Source organism: Haliotis cracherodii, unplaced genomic scaffold, assembly GCF_022045235.1.
Source record: "Haliotis cracherodii isolate W230 unplaced genomic scaffold, xgHalCrac1.p SCAF_18, whole genome shotgun sequence".
In the NCBI taxonomy this organism is placed as follows: Eukaryota; Metazoa; Mollusca; class Gastropoda; order Lepetellida; family Haliotidae; genus Haliotis; species Haliotis cracherodii.
The window spans coordinates 26,268,488-26,286,786 of NW_027266273.1; the positions used below are offsets into that span (position 1 = coordinate 26,268,488).

The 18,299-nt window shown below is 43.4% G+C and overlaps 1 protein-coding gene across 1 annotated transcript; it reads right to left on the reverse strand.

The window, feature by feature from the left end:
* Positions 1-792: 792 nt before the first annotated feature.
* On the reverse strand, positions 793-17,072 carry LOC139465461 (O-acyltransferase like protein-like). Its single transcript, XM_071247183.1, has 16 exons — positions 15,879-17,072; positions 15,290-15,650; positions 12,367-12,578; positions 11,830-11,920; positions 10,628-10,718; positions 8,969-9,246; positions 7,803-7,970; positions 7,466-7,562; positions 7,275-7,373; positions 6,318-6,486; positions 4,896-4,978; positions 4,309-4,407; positions 3,078-3,201; positions 2,530-2,722; positions 1,922-2,064; positions 793-1,496 (listed from the first exon to the last, which is right to left on the reverse strand). Exons 1-16 carry the CDS (start codon positions 17,070-17,072, stop codon positions 1,371-1,373), a joined length of 3,528 nt encoding a protein of 1,175 aa, XP_071103284.1. The 3' UTR covers positions 793-1,370.
* Between the last annotated feature and the right edge of the window lie 1,227 nt (positions 17,073-18,299).

Here is an 18,299-nt window from a genome sequence, read left to right on the forward strand (position 1 = left end):
TATTGGTTACAGTACATGCACCACTTAACGCCGTGATATGTATTGGTCACAGTACATGCACCACTTCACACCGTGCTACATGTATGTATTGGTTACAGTACATGCACCACTTCACACCGTGCTATGTATTGGTCACAGTACATGCACCACTTCACATCGTGATATGTATTGGTTACAGTACATGCACCACTTCACACCGTGATATGTATTGGTTACAGTACATGCACCACTTAACGCCGTGATATGTATTGGTTACAGTACATGCACCACTTCACACCGTGCTATGTATTGGTCACAGTACATGCACCACTTCACATCGTGATATGTATTGGTTACAGTACATGCACGACTTCACACCGTGATATGTATTGGTCACAGTACATGCACCACTTCACACCGTGATATGTATTGGTCACAGTACATGCACCACTTCACACCGTGATATGTATTGGTTACAGTACATGCACCACTTCACACCGTGCTATGTATTGGTTAGAGTATATGTACTACTTCACACCATGTTATGTATTGGTTAGAGTATATGTACCACTTCACACCATGCTATGTATTGGTTACAGTACATGTACCACTTCACACCATGTTATGTATTGGTTAGAGTACATGCACCACTTCGCACCATGCTATGTATTGGTTACAGTACATGCACCACTTCAGACCGTGATATGTATTGTTGCGCGTTTCAAGCCATGATCTACTGAATCCAACAAGTCACAACAAAATTAGTATAGTATATATTATATATTATTGATTCTTATTTACATAATGGTACTTGAGTCACGTACATCACACCAACACAAAGAGTCACATCAGTGTGACCATAGAACATCCCTGCATAGATCTAGACCGGTGGTATACGTAATACACGGGTCTACACTTGTCTGTTATAATGAGAGGTGTACGATTGCAACTCGGAGCTTTCATTGTAAGACGATAAAGAGGGTTAACTGTTAAACAGGTAAAGTATGGTACAATTCGATTTTTTGCGAACTCGCTATGAATACTGGAGGACGGCTAGGGGGTCATCGTACTCTTCTATAGCTGGGGTTTGTCTCCACTTCAGCGTTCCAGCGCCATTGTCTCCAGAGTGGGGGTATGGGAGTGTGGAGGGACGTCGGGGTGTGGGTGGATATATGTGGTATATAGTGATCATCGGGCTCCTATCAAGCTTCCCAGCGCTGCTGTTTCCAGAGTGGTGTGGGGTGTGGTAGGGGTGGTATTCGGGGTGGGGTTCGGAGTTGGGTCGCGGTGGGGTTGGGGTTGTAAAGAGAGTGTGTGAGGGTATGAGGGACGTCATGTGGGTGTGAGGCACGTTGTGGGGGAGTGAGAGGAGGGTGTGCAGGGTCGGGTAATCAGCGGACTCCTCTGTAACGTCCGAGCGCCACAGTCTCCAGAGCCAGTGTTGGAGCCTCGACCAGGACGCTGAATACGAACGACACACCGTAGGACACCACAAACGTTCCGATAAACTGATACGCCTGGAACACACAGAGATAAAACCATCTAGTTGCATCTTGATGGAGAGGTATCTCTATTACACAGCAACATCGATCCATCCCAATGACTCGTTAATGTGTCAATCCGGACCATTACACCGGACAAACCTCCCTTGACAAACAGATTTCGCTGTATGACATTCTGCGTTGGCAGTAGTTAGCGGGCGACTACTGTCGCCCTGCAGTAGTTGCCCTCTATTCACTGATATGAAAATCTTTGTGGGCCTTCTGGACAATGTGGACAATCATGTTAGGCACAGAATACCATTTTGCGAAAACAGCGACGGATGCATACCATGGCCATTGCCAATCACTATATACACTATATATCAATTTCATACTCTCGCTGTATGATCGGCAGCCATTCAGGTGCCACTTAAGACGGATATTGAGACGTTTGTACTCACGATGAAGATGAAGTCGACATAGACAAGAGCTCTCTTCGAGAAGTCGGTGTACGTGATGAGAATCGGGTGGATCAAGTAGGCCCCGTATGTAAGACGACCCAGCGGCATCCACGCCCCCCATGACAGCAGACGGTCCACGATTCCTGGTCACAGAAACAACATGGCTGTGTATTGGCGTTCCTGATGAGTTTGCGCCATTCGTTCTGTGTCATGGTCTTTGTAAATAAATTATTATCAAGTCACGTTTCATTTTGTGCATATGTTGTTTGCAGTCGCAAAGTAAAGCATTGATTAAGGATAATTTACGACCAAAATCTTGTCAAATATTAGAACCAAACGTATAAACACTAGTTTTTGTAGACCGTGAAGATCCGGGCGAGAATAGGTCTCAGCAACCCCTTCTTGCTTGTCGTGAGAGGCGACTAAAGGGATTGGGTGGTCAGGCTTGCAGACTTGGTTGATGCATGTAATCGAATCCCAACTGCGTGAATCTAAGCTCATGATATCAATGATTCCAACAGCTGGAAAATTTCTGAGTGCGGCGTTAAAGAACAAACAAAAAGCACACTACCACGCCGAGCTACCAGGCACACGATGAGACTACACACCTCCATGTCCCGTGGTGCACACAAATATGATCCATGACACGAAGAGTGCCCAGGCTGGCCGGGACAGTGTCTCGTGGGTGAGTCGCGTGTCCCTGTCCCAGCTGATGTGACCCACCTTCCACTCACTCCACGTGATGTACGTGCACACCAGCCCGAGGGCCAGAGCGACCTGCCACCCCACCACCAGGGCGAACTGCAACACAGAAGCATACATAACAGCGAGGACGTCTTGCACTGAGTGAGTGAGTGAGTATAGTTTTACGCCGCTTTTAGCAATATTCCAGCAATATTGAGGCGGGTGACACCAGCATTGGCCTTCACACATTGTACCCATGTAAGGCGAACGCCTTAACCACTAGGCTGCCCCACCGCCCAGCGTATTGTACGAATTTTATGGGATCGAAAGTTCCACCATTCCTTGAACGTGTACACCTCATTACCACGAAGCGTGCTTTGGAATTATATTGACCATCCAAACTGTTGCAAATGTAATCTTTTGGTCACGTGACGTCGCATATGTAGTGAACTGGAACGGAAGATGTATTTACCCGGGGAATGTGAACTTTACACTTTGTCTTGTTCAGGATGAAGCCTAGCAGCAGACCCAAAGCAAACACACCCACGCGACACCACGGCATGAAGTAAATCTCTCGCATAAACTGCTCATCATTCCTGTGCAAAACAAGTACACGTAAGAAACAAATGATGTCACTTTGAGTTGCTCTGTACGATTTCCAAAGATATGTGTTCACATACTAGTATTCCTTGTTGCTAATTAACATACGAGGGCTTGTCAAAACGTTCTAAGCTTAACAAACAAAACCAACACTTGTGAAAGTGTTTTTTAACTTTATACTTCAACATAATCTCCCTGCTTTTCAATAGTCTTCTCATATCGATAGTGAAGCTTTTCTATTCTAGTCAGGAAGAAGATTTCTGAAGCATCCTGAAAAAACCCATTCACGGCATCTTTGAGGTTATCGTTGTCGTCACAGCGCTTTCTACGAAGGTGTTCTTTCAGTTCAGGAAACAGGTGGAAATCTTCTTTCAGTGGCATTTAGAAGGTGGAAATCATTTGGTGCCAGGTCTGGCGAGGGTGAGGAAGCTCTTCAAAAACACATTGTCGCACAGCAGCCTTTGCAAGTCGAGAGGTGTGAGAAAAGGCATTGTCATGAAAAAGTAGGACTCCAGCAGTCAGCATTCCTCGCCACTTTTCACTGAAAGAATCTCTCAGGCGATGAGGCAAAAGAGCATAGTAGGCACCGGTAATCGTCTTTTGACCATCTAAGGAATGAACAAGGATCACACCATTTGCATCCCAGAATACAGTGGCCATAACGTTCTTCACTAATCTTGAAGACTTGTATTTCTTTGTTGCCGGAGATGTGAAATGGTGCCATTTCATGGATTGACGTTTTCACTGGGGATCATAGTGGCAGACCCATGTTTCAGCACGTTCAGCTGACTGTCACCTATATATAAATGGCCTCAACAGACCAAATAACTTGAAATGCACTACCCAATCAATGTCCTACATTGACCAGTTCAGTTATGGACCATAGTTGAAGGTTAGTCAGGCTGAGAACCTTTAGACCAGCCCTTGTACATGTACGAGGATTGCTGTTCACCGACTTTATACTCAGACGTTTATTTAATCCAAATCACGTTATAACGGTACTATTTTTGTGAAAAGTACACTGCACATCTAATGACCATTGTATTAAAATAAAATCATATGAATGGATATTTGAAACTGTCTGATTTTTATTCTCGACTTACTTGAGCATGGCGCCATCAACGGAGTATTCCTTGTAAGCGTAGGTGGCGATCTGGACGAACACGAGCAACACCATCAGGATGACCCCAAGTGCGTGAAGCCTGCAGTGGAAGGACAGACACTACTGACAGTGTGAGGCAATGGTCGCAATACCTTCAGTGGGTATATTCGGAAGACAGTCTTTGTCAACACAGTGTACGCCCGAGCTCCATGAACTCCATGTCTCGGCAAAGTGATCACGTTGGTATAATTTTGTCATTATGTGTGTCGTAGACAGCGGGTTTCCGTCGTTTTGCACTTCATGTAATCGTAATCATTCTACTTAAACAGAGTGAATGTGTGGGTCTGGTTTTACGCCGCTGGGAGACATACTCCATCAATATCACCGCCGGAGAGACCAGAAGCTCTGATGTACGTCTGAAGTGCGGATACTTGAACCCGGTACATTTAGTGACAGGCGAACGCTTTTCCCACAAGGCTACCCCATTGCCTCCTGTGACGGATGGCACCGTCATATAGCTGGAATATTGCTGAGTGCGGATTTAAACAACAAACAAACAAACAATGACGGATGGACTTTGATACGTACCCCAGGACAATAGGCACCAGCGTCAGGGGTGCTATGATGTAGAACTGCATGTCGTCAGCCATGAACCACGTCCACCTCATGCACTGAAATAAAGTAGCAATAGCTGATTTACATATCATGCTGACCGTCTCCGGGCAATGACGGTCAGTTTAAGTGAATGAGTGAGTATGGTGAGTATATCGCTCTTAGAAATATTTCAGCAATATCACGGCGGGTGACACCAGAAATGGGCTTCACAAATTGTTCCATGTGGGGAATCGAACCCGGGTCATTGGCGCGATGAGCGAACGCATAAAGCACTAGGATACCCCACCGACTCGGTCAGTTTAAGCAGTAACAGAAATCCCCTGTACAGATCCGGGTTAGAACTGGACTTCAGCAGCCCTTGCTTGTTGTAAGAGACGACTAACGGGATCGGGTGGTCAGGCTCGCTTACTTAGTTGATGCACGTCATCGTATCCCAATTGCGTAGATCGATGCTCATGATGTCAATCATTGGCTTGTCTGGTCCATACGCGACTATTTACAGACCGCCGACATAGACCTGGGATGTTGCTGAGTGCGGCGTTAAACAACAATCAAACTAATCACAGTAATTCCAACATATGAAACTATCCACCATGTACGTCCGTCCGGAACTATTGAAAAAACAACAGGTTGCAAACACGCTACATGTGTTCATCTGCTCAAGCATTGTATTCAGGCAGAGCCGTAGTTTTAAACCCAAAAAGTTGCATAACACTACATATAATTTGTTTGTTTGTTGTTTGTCTAACGGTACATCAAGATACATACAACAAGGCACATAACTTTTGTTTGTTGTTGGCAATATTCCATCAATATGACTGCGGTCTGTAAATAATTGACTCTGAACCAGACAATCCAGTGATTGTCATCATGCATCAACCAAGTCAGCGAGCCTGACCACCCGATCCCGTTAGTCGCCTCTTACAGTGAGGTGAATTTGGGTTTAACGTCGCGTCCAAGCTTATTGCACTTATATAGCGACGTGCATGCACATGTATGTGTGTATGGCTGCTTGTACTAGTCCGGACTGATGCGAATTTATAGTGCTAGCCCACTGAGATACCATGGCACTGTTTAATAAGAATACTCCACTCAGACACAGTATACTGACTCCGAGCCGACCAGTCCTTGTTTTAGCCCCTTAATGCCGAGCGCCAGACAGGGTAACAACAAGTACCATCTTTTAACGTCTTTTTGGTATGACGCGGCCGGGGATCGAACCCCAGACCTTCCGCTCTCCGGGCGGACGCTTTACCACTAGGCCACGGAGGCGGTCCGCCACTTACGACAAGCATAGTCGCCTTTTATGGCAAGCAAGTGTTGGTGAAGATCTATTCTAACCCGTATCTTCACGAGTCCACACACTTTTAAACACAATATCATGAATGCACTTACACCTTCACCTGACTTGTATACGTTGTTGATGTAGAGGGCATTGGTCCACCAGTTGGACGTGCAGTGGACATTGTCATAGTGGAGGCCGTCCGACTTGAGCGGGCCATCCAACATGTACTTGAAGAGGCACGTGTAGGTCATCAGGATCACCAGGTACACGGGGCTCAGTCTGCAAGGCAACATATGGAACAGTTACCTTGATGGCGTGTGTCCTGTGGACCATTATCTCAAGTTGCTGGTGATGAGAGATGGGGATCAGATGGCCGGGATACGTGAAGTGAGATGTTATGACATGGGCTTTGACGTACGTGCGTGCGTGCGTGCGTGCGTGCGTTCGTGCGTGCGTGCGTGGTGTTTTGATGGTTGTTGTTTAACGCCGCACTCAGCAATATGTGACGGTTGTATGTAAATAATCGAGTCTGGACCGGACAATGGATCCACCTTCAGATCCAGAAATATTATCTCCATTTATACAAGATGTAACATTAACATGACTTTTAGATCAGAACAGATAGTAATTATAATACGGCTTACACAATGGCTGATGCAACACAAATACAAACAGCTTAATTTGATATCTGGATAAATATGCTGAATATTAACCTCGTTCATATATGTATTGGGAAACTGAATCTGTTGATTCCGGGAGTAGGATCAACAAACTTCACCTCCATCCCCCTCCACCCCTTCCACTAGGGACTTCTTTATTTCTCTTCCCTGATATTAGCAGATTCGAGTGATTCTCCGACTTCAACCATGTTCTGATTGATCTATAATTTCTCTGTAATACAGTCGTGCCCCGCTTATACGGACTTCAGATATCCGGAAACCTCGGTTCCCGGACGATTTTCATTCAAAACGAAATAATTGTTTCAACTGCAACAACAATAGCGTAACGCCATAATAATGATTTAACAGATGACCAAGAGTTTTGAGTTACTTCAGTCTGTCACAAACCTCCAGAACCGATGAACGTAATACATCGCCATCTGCCGCCCAGTTAACTTGCCGGTTTTCTTGGCTTGTCTCAGAAACAAGAACGCTACCAGACATCCCCTGAAACACACAAGGTTAATGTTGATGTCCTTGTCTCGTTATGACAATGGAAATACAACTTCCCGTTACTGTGTCAGCACTGGTATACGTACCCAATGAGGAAGAACGTGTCGACAGCTAGGGACGCGTTGACCACAGCCTGCATAGTGAAGTGTTTCACCTTCTTCAGAACTTCTGTCACATTCTCGTCTGAAAAACAACATTTAAACATTCTATAAGGTCATCAGAACATAAAAGTAATGGTAAAGGTTTCTCTGACAGGTAAAAACAATGATTTCCTGTGAGATATATTCAAATTAACTGGCACCATCGCGATACAAATATGTCGACATGTATGTGTAACAGTGGACAATATTAAATGTAAATATGATGAAAAAATTAGGCATTTATGACTAATTTGAAAGAAGACTACATGTAACGTGTGTCCACCTGTAACGCCCCTGGTGTAGACAATCATGTGTCCGAGGATCACCCACGCCATGCTGAGAACTCGGATGCCGTGAACACACCCAAGGCTGCCCACTCTCTTGCTGGTGTCGAATATCTTCTCCGTGTTACGACTGAAGGAAAAGCACAGCAACAACCGCCGACACACACCTGAAAATATAAAACTAAAGGTACATATGTACTTGATAAGGAGTCCCGTGGGTTAGAATTGAAAGAGACAAGATATGGTTATGCATGGCAATGTATTTGACACGGGTATCATAGATGCGTTTTGGACCTCATCATTGCAGTGTGTCGGTTACTGTTTTCCGCCTCGTAACGTTTTGATAACGTTTGATAAAATTTGATCAAATCCAATTTTTAAGTGTATACTTTGTTTTGCCTTGCAGTGTAGTACACTTGGGAACTGTGAATAATTTCGCGGTATATTGGAGATATCTTATTACAAGAAACATGCATTACACAACAGTTGAGGTATCTATATCCCGACTATTATGCCCCGGGTTGCCAGCTGTAACCCGCCAGCTGAAGGTCGGCCTGAGCATGTATGTAATTGCAGATAATGAACACATGTGAGCAATGAACAATTGACAATGCATCAACAAATGCACACGTGCTCAATTTAATGCAGAAATGCTGTGCACGACTATCCGACGTTATTCTGATGTTGATGCCTAAGGTTTTGTTTGTTTGTTTGTTTGTTTGTTTCGTTGCCGTATTATTCCAACTATATGAAGGCGTTATGTACATAATCGAATCTAGACCAGACAATCCAGTGATTGACATCATGAGTATCGATCTACGCAGTTGGGATACGACGACATGCATCATCTAAGTCAGCGAGCCTGACCACCCTATACCGTTAGTCGCATCCAAAAGAAGCATGGAAGCTTCTAACCCGAAATCTTCACGGGACTTCTGGACAAGGAACATCTGTGAAAAATGAACACCTACCAATGCATCAAGAAATGCTCAATTTAGTGCAAAAATGCTTTGTACAACTATGCGACGTCATGCTGCTATAGATGCCTATGGCGTACAACCTCACTCAATACATCTACTGGGGACATTGTGTCAAATGTCAATTGATACAATTGATACACAAAATGGATGTTGTACCCCTTGAGAACAGTGTGTCTTGTACGTACCTTCCTGGTCCTCGTCGTAATCTTCATAGGGAAGTGTCGATGTGGAAACACTGTCGTTGTCGGGAGCCCCATCCACCAGCTTCCCGTTCATTGATACAATGGATATACCGTTATTGAAACTGGTCCTGCCGATTTTTTTGTCGAAGTCTGCAATGACATCGCCGTCGTATTCATCGTGGTTGTTGTCAGATTTCCTTTTCACTCTAAGAACCTCTCCGGTGACGACGTCATAGAGCGTGCCCAGCAGAGTGAGGAAGACAATCAGACCTAGCACGGACCTGTGACAGAAGTACCATCTAACTGATCAAAGGAGGTGTATGACAATGAGAACATAGCGATACCGTTATCATACGCCAGACGCACGTGAGTTACAATAGCTGAGTGCTCCCAGATCATGGCACAAGGGCATGTATATGATATGGACCTCTGTTGTTTCTGTGTATTGAAGTTTACATGTTAAAGTTGATAGATCTTACATTACAATTGTTGCACACAATTAAAACAAAAATAAAGTTTGTTTGCACCGTACAGCAGAATGTTTACTATCTCGAAGTCTAAAAGTATAATAGTATTCATTATGCAAAATATATGTACATGTACGCTCTTGCATATTCTCTCTCTCACACACACTATCTCTTTCTCTCTCTCTCTCTCTTTAACTCTCTCTCCCTCTCCCTCTCCCTCTCGCCTATTTTATGTCACTTCGATGAGTCTGACTCAAAGTATGACACAACATCATCTGAGAATCGATACCCACCAGGCTGTATTGATTTTGCTATGTGTTGATTTTATTGCTTACATGATCCGTTCTAAAACGTAAATTCGAAATGTGTCAACAAATATAAATGCATCAGCAGTGAACAGAAATTGATCGTAATGAGCAAAATATATTGTCTGTTTAAATTTGGAATTGCACATCATTCTCATGACTTAACTTTGAGATCTGAACAGTATATATCCAGCTGCCAGACTAAATACGATATCAACTAAATATGATACTTCACCATCCGGAAGATTAATCAGTATGCGTTAGTGTGCGGGTACGTGTTCGTGTACGTGTGTGTGAAGTGAATTGGTACAATGGCATGAAAAGAAATTGACGTGGTGTATGTTGTTCTGAAGAAATTTTTGGTTTGGTTTGGTTTGTTGTTTTACGCCGCACTCAGCAATATTCCAGCTTAATGACGACGGTCTGTAAATAATCGAGTCTGGACCAGACAATCCAGTGATTCACATCATGAACATTGATCCACGCAATTGGTATTCGATGACATGCATCAACCATGTCAGCGAGCCTGACCACCTGATCCCGTTAGTCGCCTCTTGCGAAAAGCATAGTCGCCTTTAAGAGCAAACTTGGGTTGCAAAAGACTTCCGATACGCATGGGTTGCTTTAGTCTGTTGGGTATTTATGACGCGGATATTGACGGGGTTGCTGTGGGTAAACAGCCACTTTTGTTATTCTCGTTCTGTCCCATTGTTTATATGTGAACACTATGTATATCGCTTCAATATTCAATACTTGTAGGAAAACGATTACAGTGATGAAAACATGTATCACTCAGTCCGGCATTTGCTGACGTTCAGTGTGTGCTGCTGGCGCTGGCCTGAATAGCTCGTGCATCAGTGTGTGATTAGCAGCTAGTTTGGACCACTTACACTGCAGTAATGGCGGGCGTGTCGTGAGAGAGGTCCTGCTCATGTGAACACTGCACTTTGTACACGCTGCTGTCAATCACATCCAGGGGCACTATAACACACAATTGTTGTCAAAGTATTACACAGTTCTAATCAGCTCGTTAATGCATATCTCATCACGTGAAAAAAATCCTGACGCACTTGCAGCGATAGGTTCATATAAATCAAGCGCGGCTATTGCCTTGTGTAAAATTGGGATGCAATTAACATTACATCAATGAATGCAATTAAGTAGGGACAAAATGTGGGTTTGGTAGTCGTGCCTGTTTTATTGACATTCACCAAAAGATTTAGTTTAATATTTTTTTTATTGTTCAACTTGTTAGTTTGGAGGATGTCTCACGAATCTGTTAAAACACTGACACGCGGATTTTGTGACGTGAGATTGCGGCGACAGGGTCTTTACAATGTTAATCTAACGGTACATCAAGATATATACAACAAGGCACACAACTTTAGTTTGTTTGTTGTTTTACGCCGCACTCAGCAATATTCCAGCTATAGGACGGCGGTCTGTAAATAATCGAGTCTGGACCAGACAATCCAGTGATTGACATCATGAGCATCGATCCGCGCTATTGGGATACGATGACATGCATCAACCAAGTCAGCGAGGCTCACCACGCGATCTCGTTAGTCGCCTTTTACGACAAGCATAGTCGCCTTTTACGGAAGAATGGGTTGCTGAAGTCCTATTCTACCCCGGAATCTCCACGGGTCGGCACATAACTGGTGAATCTGTATCGAGGTATGGTTGGTTAAAAATATACTCACCGAAAAAAGAAACGCGAATGCCATTCATATTGGTTAATATATGAAGAATTACTCATATTCATGAGATGATATTAGATTGGTTCGATGCAATAACGAACATACGGGCATGTTGTATTAACCGATGCTCATGAACGCATCACATGTGACGTCATAGATCCATGACTCGAGATGCACCATTTGTCTCGTGCAGGATTAGCATGTGAATCACGTGCAGCATATCGTGATAAGAATAAAGACACACCGTGGTAACATTTGACTGATTGTTAGTTTTGCCAGTGGTACACATTGGAAACATCTTTTCTTAACGTACATACTTCTCTGTATGTATCTATGGTTCGCGTTTCTTTTGGCGGTGAGTATATATAATTCAATGTTAGTAATCCACTCACAGAAAGACAGGGCGAAGTAGAGCGTGTCCTCATTGCAGGACTGAGGCAGACACAGGTGCCACTCCAGGGCCGGAACATAGTCAGCGGGGAGCTGCGGACACAGAACCATACAGAGTGAGTGAGTGAGTGAGTGAGTTGGATTTAACGCCGCTTTTAACATTATTCAAGTTATATCGCGGCGTGTCAGCTTAATGTGGGAAGCCCGAAGTGATGCAGGTCTCAGACGTTTAACACTTCGGTGAAACCCATGAGCACGGGCATGGTGCTGACAAACCTAGAAACATAATCGGGGCGAACCGGGATTCGAACCCACAATCATAGGTTTCTGGCGTGCCCAAGGGACGCAACTCTGCACAGCGAATCGCGGGGCCTTAGACAACTTGGCCACCCGTGCACGGTTAAATATGTACACTTTATTATACTAGTAAATCCTTGGAAAGTGAATATCACTGTACACTACACGCATGCCTAAATGGGACAAACAAAACTAACTATTGCATCACACATGCATCACACGTGCTAAAATCTGTATCTTACAGGCATTGGTGTGTCCAGAGCACCTGTCGCGTCAAGGACGGACTGTGGCAGGGTGAAGGCTAGGTTGCAGTAGCTTCCTCGTATCTCTCGCCCCGGCCCCCCGGTCACGCCCTTCAGTGTAACATTGGTCTCCAGACACTCGTCGTAGTTGCCGTAGAACTTGACAGCCCCTTTCAGCAGACTGCTTCCTGGCTTGCCACTGGCGTCAAGCACTGGACAATGGACAGACAGACAGATATTTAATTTTTCGTCTCATCGCTGTACATCATTAACAAACAGGCATAAAATAATAATACAGGGCCACTCATATATAGTTCTGAGAGACCATACAAAACTAGATGATATATACAGATAAATATGTTTTACATTTAACGACAGCTTTCTGGGTTGTACATTAAAGGCAAGGTTTGGCAGTGAAATATATCTCATGTTTAAAAAGGACACACGATTTCTCATTGTTTGACAGGTTTAAAAAGTTGAACATTTTGACCGTTACACTCTTACAAAATGTAGATCTTAAATCATCGTATAGTGGACATTGGAATAAAACATGTTTTTCATCTTCGCTATGATCAATACTGGAGGAACGTTAAATGAGATCATTCTTTAATGTATGTATACCACTTAACTCCTTGTTAGGATAATGTGCTAGCTTACACGCTGACGAAAGTATACTTTTGTTTATTTTGTCTTGAAATCAAGCTATGTACGCGTCAGTGCTATGCCCAAATCACACCCTACTGGTACGACATCTCTTAACAACCAGTCCGAGTTATCCCATCACCAGGGCAGCTAGAATGTTGGTTGGTTTGTTGTTTAACGCCGCACTCAGCAATATTCCAGCTATATGACGGCGGTCTGTAAATAATCGAGTATGGACCAGACAATGCAGTGATTAATAACATGAGCATCAATCCACGCAATTGCGGGCTTTCCTCCTACATAAAGCTGACACGCCGCAATATAACTGGAATACTGTTAAATGCGGTGTTAAACCCAACTCACTCACTCTAATAACATACTCATCGTTGGAAATTGTCATTAGCCCTATAGTCTTTGCCAAACTGCCAATTGGACAATTGTAGGGTTTTTCTATGTTATTATCAGAAAGACTAGTGGACTTATTTCTACCGTTTTCAGGGACGTTAATGATGTTTATTTGTGCTGTCAAAGACATCTCACCGTAAACAAGAAATTTCAAAACACTTGTGATATTGCACAATGTCACTAAACATGCCACGTAGTTGTGTATTGCAACTGTGCTTGCTAAAAAATAGGACGAAGAACGTGCACATCATCGACCAGTATCTCTTATCTGACAAAACATGACCTCTTCATGACGACTTAATTACAATGCGTTTTATATTGTGTCAATCGATCACCTCATGGCGATACCGCTAATCACACGCGGTTCTTCACCTGGTGTCGGGTCGCCATATACAATGTTATCATTATGTCTATCTGACGTGTTAAAACAGGTTAACGATGGGGTCAGTGTGTCGATGTAGCGTGGCCTGACAATCGCCTCACTCCCAAGGAATTGTTGGTTGAACAAATAACAATGACCGTCAGTGTTATCAGACAACTACTGCGTGTAATGTCCACATGGACACAATCAAGACCATGAAATACATCGGCTTCAAATGCCCGGCTACATTTTTTGCACCCAAACTTTAACGTACGTGCATCTCTCACTCACTATCGCTCTGAGGTCTGGCTATTAATAGTTATTAACGCACTCATCAAAGCTAGTCACTATTAGTGTATATAGTTCATGTGACATCATGTTTTAAAGAGTACAAAAAAAAAGGAATAGTAGTTAACCTCACAAGCCGTTTTATTATGCCTCAAAGTGAGATTGACCAATCAGCGAGCAGAACTACTGACCCCACATTAGCCCGTATACCGTCAGTAAAAATCCAAATGGTTGTTACTGACCGAGTTTGAGACCGTATACCGTTTAGGAATTAGGATTTTCCAATACCCACCTCCCATACTCCACATGAAAATTGTGGTACAAAAATTCGTTATGCGACACTATTTTGTGTTTGAATATCATAAATTTTGATCTGCAAGGGCATTAATATTTCTTTAGATCACGTTCGTGACTTTATTAATAAAGATTATAGTTAAAATTATCAACACGGTTTGGCCTCTAAGGTTTGAAGAGTAGCTTCCCTTTAACCCTTAACGTCAATGGTGTGTCAATGTGAGATATGGGTACCAAATAGTGTAAACTTTTCGTCATGGTGTGAATGCGTTATGGTGTCTTTAGTTACCGTATACGGTATCATATTAGGTGAGCAGAACAATATTGGGCTCGGCTGACTAATCGCTAAATATTTTTGCTATCCCAAAGTGGCACCGTATACGGCAACTAAATACGCCCTAACTATTAAAATGACAAAGCTGTATATAGTTACTGTTACGGTATATAACATGCGATTATGATAGTGTCCATATAATACACAATAACATTTTATTGACGCAATTGGGAAGTTGCTTCCTTGATTCCGACACGATATTCAAACATGATTCGTTTTTTGTGAACGAAAATGAACACTTACCTCTATGACAAACATTGACCTATTGAAAAAACCTGATACCACAACTAGGTCGTACAAAAGGCCAGAAAACCTGCCTGAGACATCAGACTAACAGAATATTAAGGCAAACCTTCCGGAATACTTGGAGCGCTACGTTACTAAACTTCTAGTCCCCTATTGAAAATTAACTATTCGTCTATTACAATAATCGACTATAAAATCAATGCACGAACAAATCGACGGTAACTCACGAATGTCCGACTTTATTTTGATTTAAAAGAAGCCTCCCGACCAACTTCTTAGTCATTTCTGAAAAACACATAAAAAACCACCATGGACAAAGAAAAATAACAATTAATATAATGCAGTATACATACTGTTGAGAGCCCACATGTCCAGTCTTGTGAGTCCATGGAAATATTCAAGGAGGTCTGTCATGCACTGAGGGTTGACGCCCGCCCCTCGTCCTGGAGATCGCAACCGTGATACGATTGACATAATCCTGTCAGACATAGACGAATTACCCAACACATGTTCCAGTTTGGTGTCGTTAATGTTTTCAAGAATTGTCTCCAATGCTTCTAGTGGCTGAGACAGTGTTAAGTTGGTCACGTCCAGATCATCTTCAAACGATAATAAGACTGTATACACGTTTTGGAGCAATGAGCTGAATTGACTACCAAGAAACCCCCCAACAAGTCGCATCACTCTCGGTCTTTGGATAAGTTGAATGAAATACTCCACCGTTGTTTCCGGAGACTTCAGCGTAGATATGACACGGACTATATCGTCGACTAGTGTGGAATTGCCAAAGCGACCTTGTAGCTTAGTAACATTTATAGCATCTATAATTTCAAACACAGCTTCAAAAGGCCTCGACAGAGATAGGTTCAACAATATTTCCGGTTCATCGACAATAGTGGCCAGAAAATCAATGCCAGTCTCTTGTATGAAATTAATTACGACTTCAAAAATATATTTTTCGAAATCATCAACGGACTGTGCATGTGCCGCTATATCTGCGACCCTGTCCAGCAACGAGGAATTACCAAGAACTTCACGAACAGCAGTTGTATTGAGATTTGCTATGAGAGAAACTACTGCCTCTAGTACCGTTTCCCCTACTGTCAGATTGTATATATTCGGATAGATTGCAAACGGTGAAAGCATGTGTATTCCCTTGTTCATTATAGAAACTATTTGTTGAGCAGCTACAGCTCCGAACTCCTTCTGAACCGTCACATTTTGCAAATTATGGGACACTCCTTTGAGAACAGTCATGGTGTAGTTTGCAGAGGCGTTGCTAAATATTCCACCAGGAGCCGAAAACACTGGCGCTAGTATAGGCAACACGGTGTTAGCTAAATTAACCAAGTTCTGACCACCAACTTTGCCTATATAACCCATCAACATTTGATTAGCAGTTCCACCTAGGGTCAATAGTTCCCCAATCATACCATTCACTGATCCTGTCTGGAGGAGCTCTGACACAGCGGGTAACACTTCCATGATGCTCTCACTGGTATTGGTGCCGAGTGTCGCCAGCAGGATTTCCTCACTTGTGTTGCCTTTAATGAAATCATTCAGAATCAGCGCCCCTTCACTGAAGTTAGCCTTTCCAGAGATGATCGGAACAAAACTGCTGACATCTTGAATCTCATCATATGTGGTATTTCCGAGGAGTCCGATAGCCTGTTTCACAAGACGTTCTCCGTCAGGGGTGGATGCAAGGACTGACATCAGTTTAAGGAAACCACCATTCTTGTGAACGGGATTAGCAGTAATAAGTGGCAAGAGTGACGTTATTCCTTTCAACTGCTCGGCATTTACACCATCCAGTGTGACAATGAGAGATTCAAGTAAAGCACCCCCTCCTTTTACCTTTTCGATGCTGTTGACAAACCCCATCAGCGCGAACAAGCCAGGATCGTCGACTTCTGGAGGAAAAGTGGGTATCAATGTTTTCATGTCTGGATGTGGATGAGTGACAACGCCGCTGTCTCTCCCGAGACTCCCCGTGTCGTCCAAGAGGCTGGTATTCTGCGCTGCGGATGAATTTGCAGAAATGGCAGCATGATTTTGACCATTCTCCATTTTCAGTCCAGCCCCAGATGCAATTACGACTGCGACCAGCACAATGTCATAAATCCCTGCACCCATGGTCGACTATGTACAAGACACTCTCTGTTGGAAGGGGTCTCACTCACACCTACGTCAGTTCAGCATCAACGCAAACCAATCTCATTTGCTTTATCCATACTCACGCTATCGTGATGTGTGACCTTTATTTCATTGAAGATAGGAGGGGCGTTTATCTTGTGTAATATATACTCAGTTTCAAAATCAGGTTCTACAACGAGCTCATTGATTAACTGTCACAAACAATTCACAATATTTAGGTCATTATATGTGTATAAAAATATATGTTTAACTTATATAATTTAAAAGTTTCGTAGAAATAATCCAACGTTGCATAATATGCCATACATGACATATGATCCTTCGCGACGTTGGACTTTCTTCGACTCTACACATTTTGACAGATGCCAGAGCCTCCCCGTGATATATATTGCGTAGTGCGTGAGTGAGACATTGCTATTTTACTCCGCAGTTAGTATTATTGCAGCTATGTTACGGTGGCCTGTGCATGATCAGGTTGGGGCCTGGCGAACCAGTGGTGGATAGCATGGACAAATACACATGTCGTCGGGGTGCAGTGACCAGCCAATCCTCAGATTAGTCGGCCGTTGCTATAAGTATCGGTCGCTTGTGAGCAGAGTACAATGTATATGTTTAATAGCCATTGCAAAGTAATGGCATTCGTGAATTAACATACACTGTACCTTCTAGACCCCTGAAGATCCGGGGTAGAACAGGTCTTCAGCAACCCATGCTTGCCGTAAGACTCAACTATGCTTGTCGTCAAAGGCGACTAACGGGATCGGGTGGTCAGGCTTCCTGAATTGGTTGAGGCATGTCATCGTATCCCAACTGCGTGGATCGATGCTCATCATAACAATCACTGGATTGTCTGGCTTGATTATTTACAGACCTCCATCACATAGCTGGAACATTGCTGAGTGCGGCGTTAAACAAACAAACAAGCAAACAAACGAAACCTTCTAGAATTGACTGATGTATAGTGTGTGTATTTCGCTCATTTGATTCGTCATCAATAAGGTGAATGAGTTTGGTTTTACGCCGCTGTTAGTAATATTTCAGCAATATCACGGCGGGGAACACCAGATATGGGCTTCACACATTTTACCCATGTAGGGAATCGAATCCGGATTTTCGGCGTGACGAGCGAATGATCTAACAACTAGACTACCCCATCGCCCCTCACCAATAAGGTATACCAAAATGCTACCGATTATTGAAATGAAA

Bases quoted from the DNA above. Each gene is read 5' to 3' on its own strand.
- LOC139465461 (XM_071247183.1), bottom strand. From the start codon at position 17,072: ATGGGTGCAGGGATTTATGACATTGTGCTGGTCGCAGTCGTAATTGCA. The intron at 11,921-12,366 runs GTAAGATACAGA...CTGTGTCCGCAG, and splicing joins CTCTGGACACACCAATGCCT to CTCCCCGCTGACTATGTTCC. The intron at 3,202-4,308 runs GTAAGTCGAGAA...TGTTTTGCACAG, and splicing joins GTTGATGGCGCCATGCTCAA to GAATGATGAGCAGTTTATGC.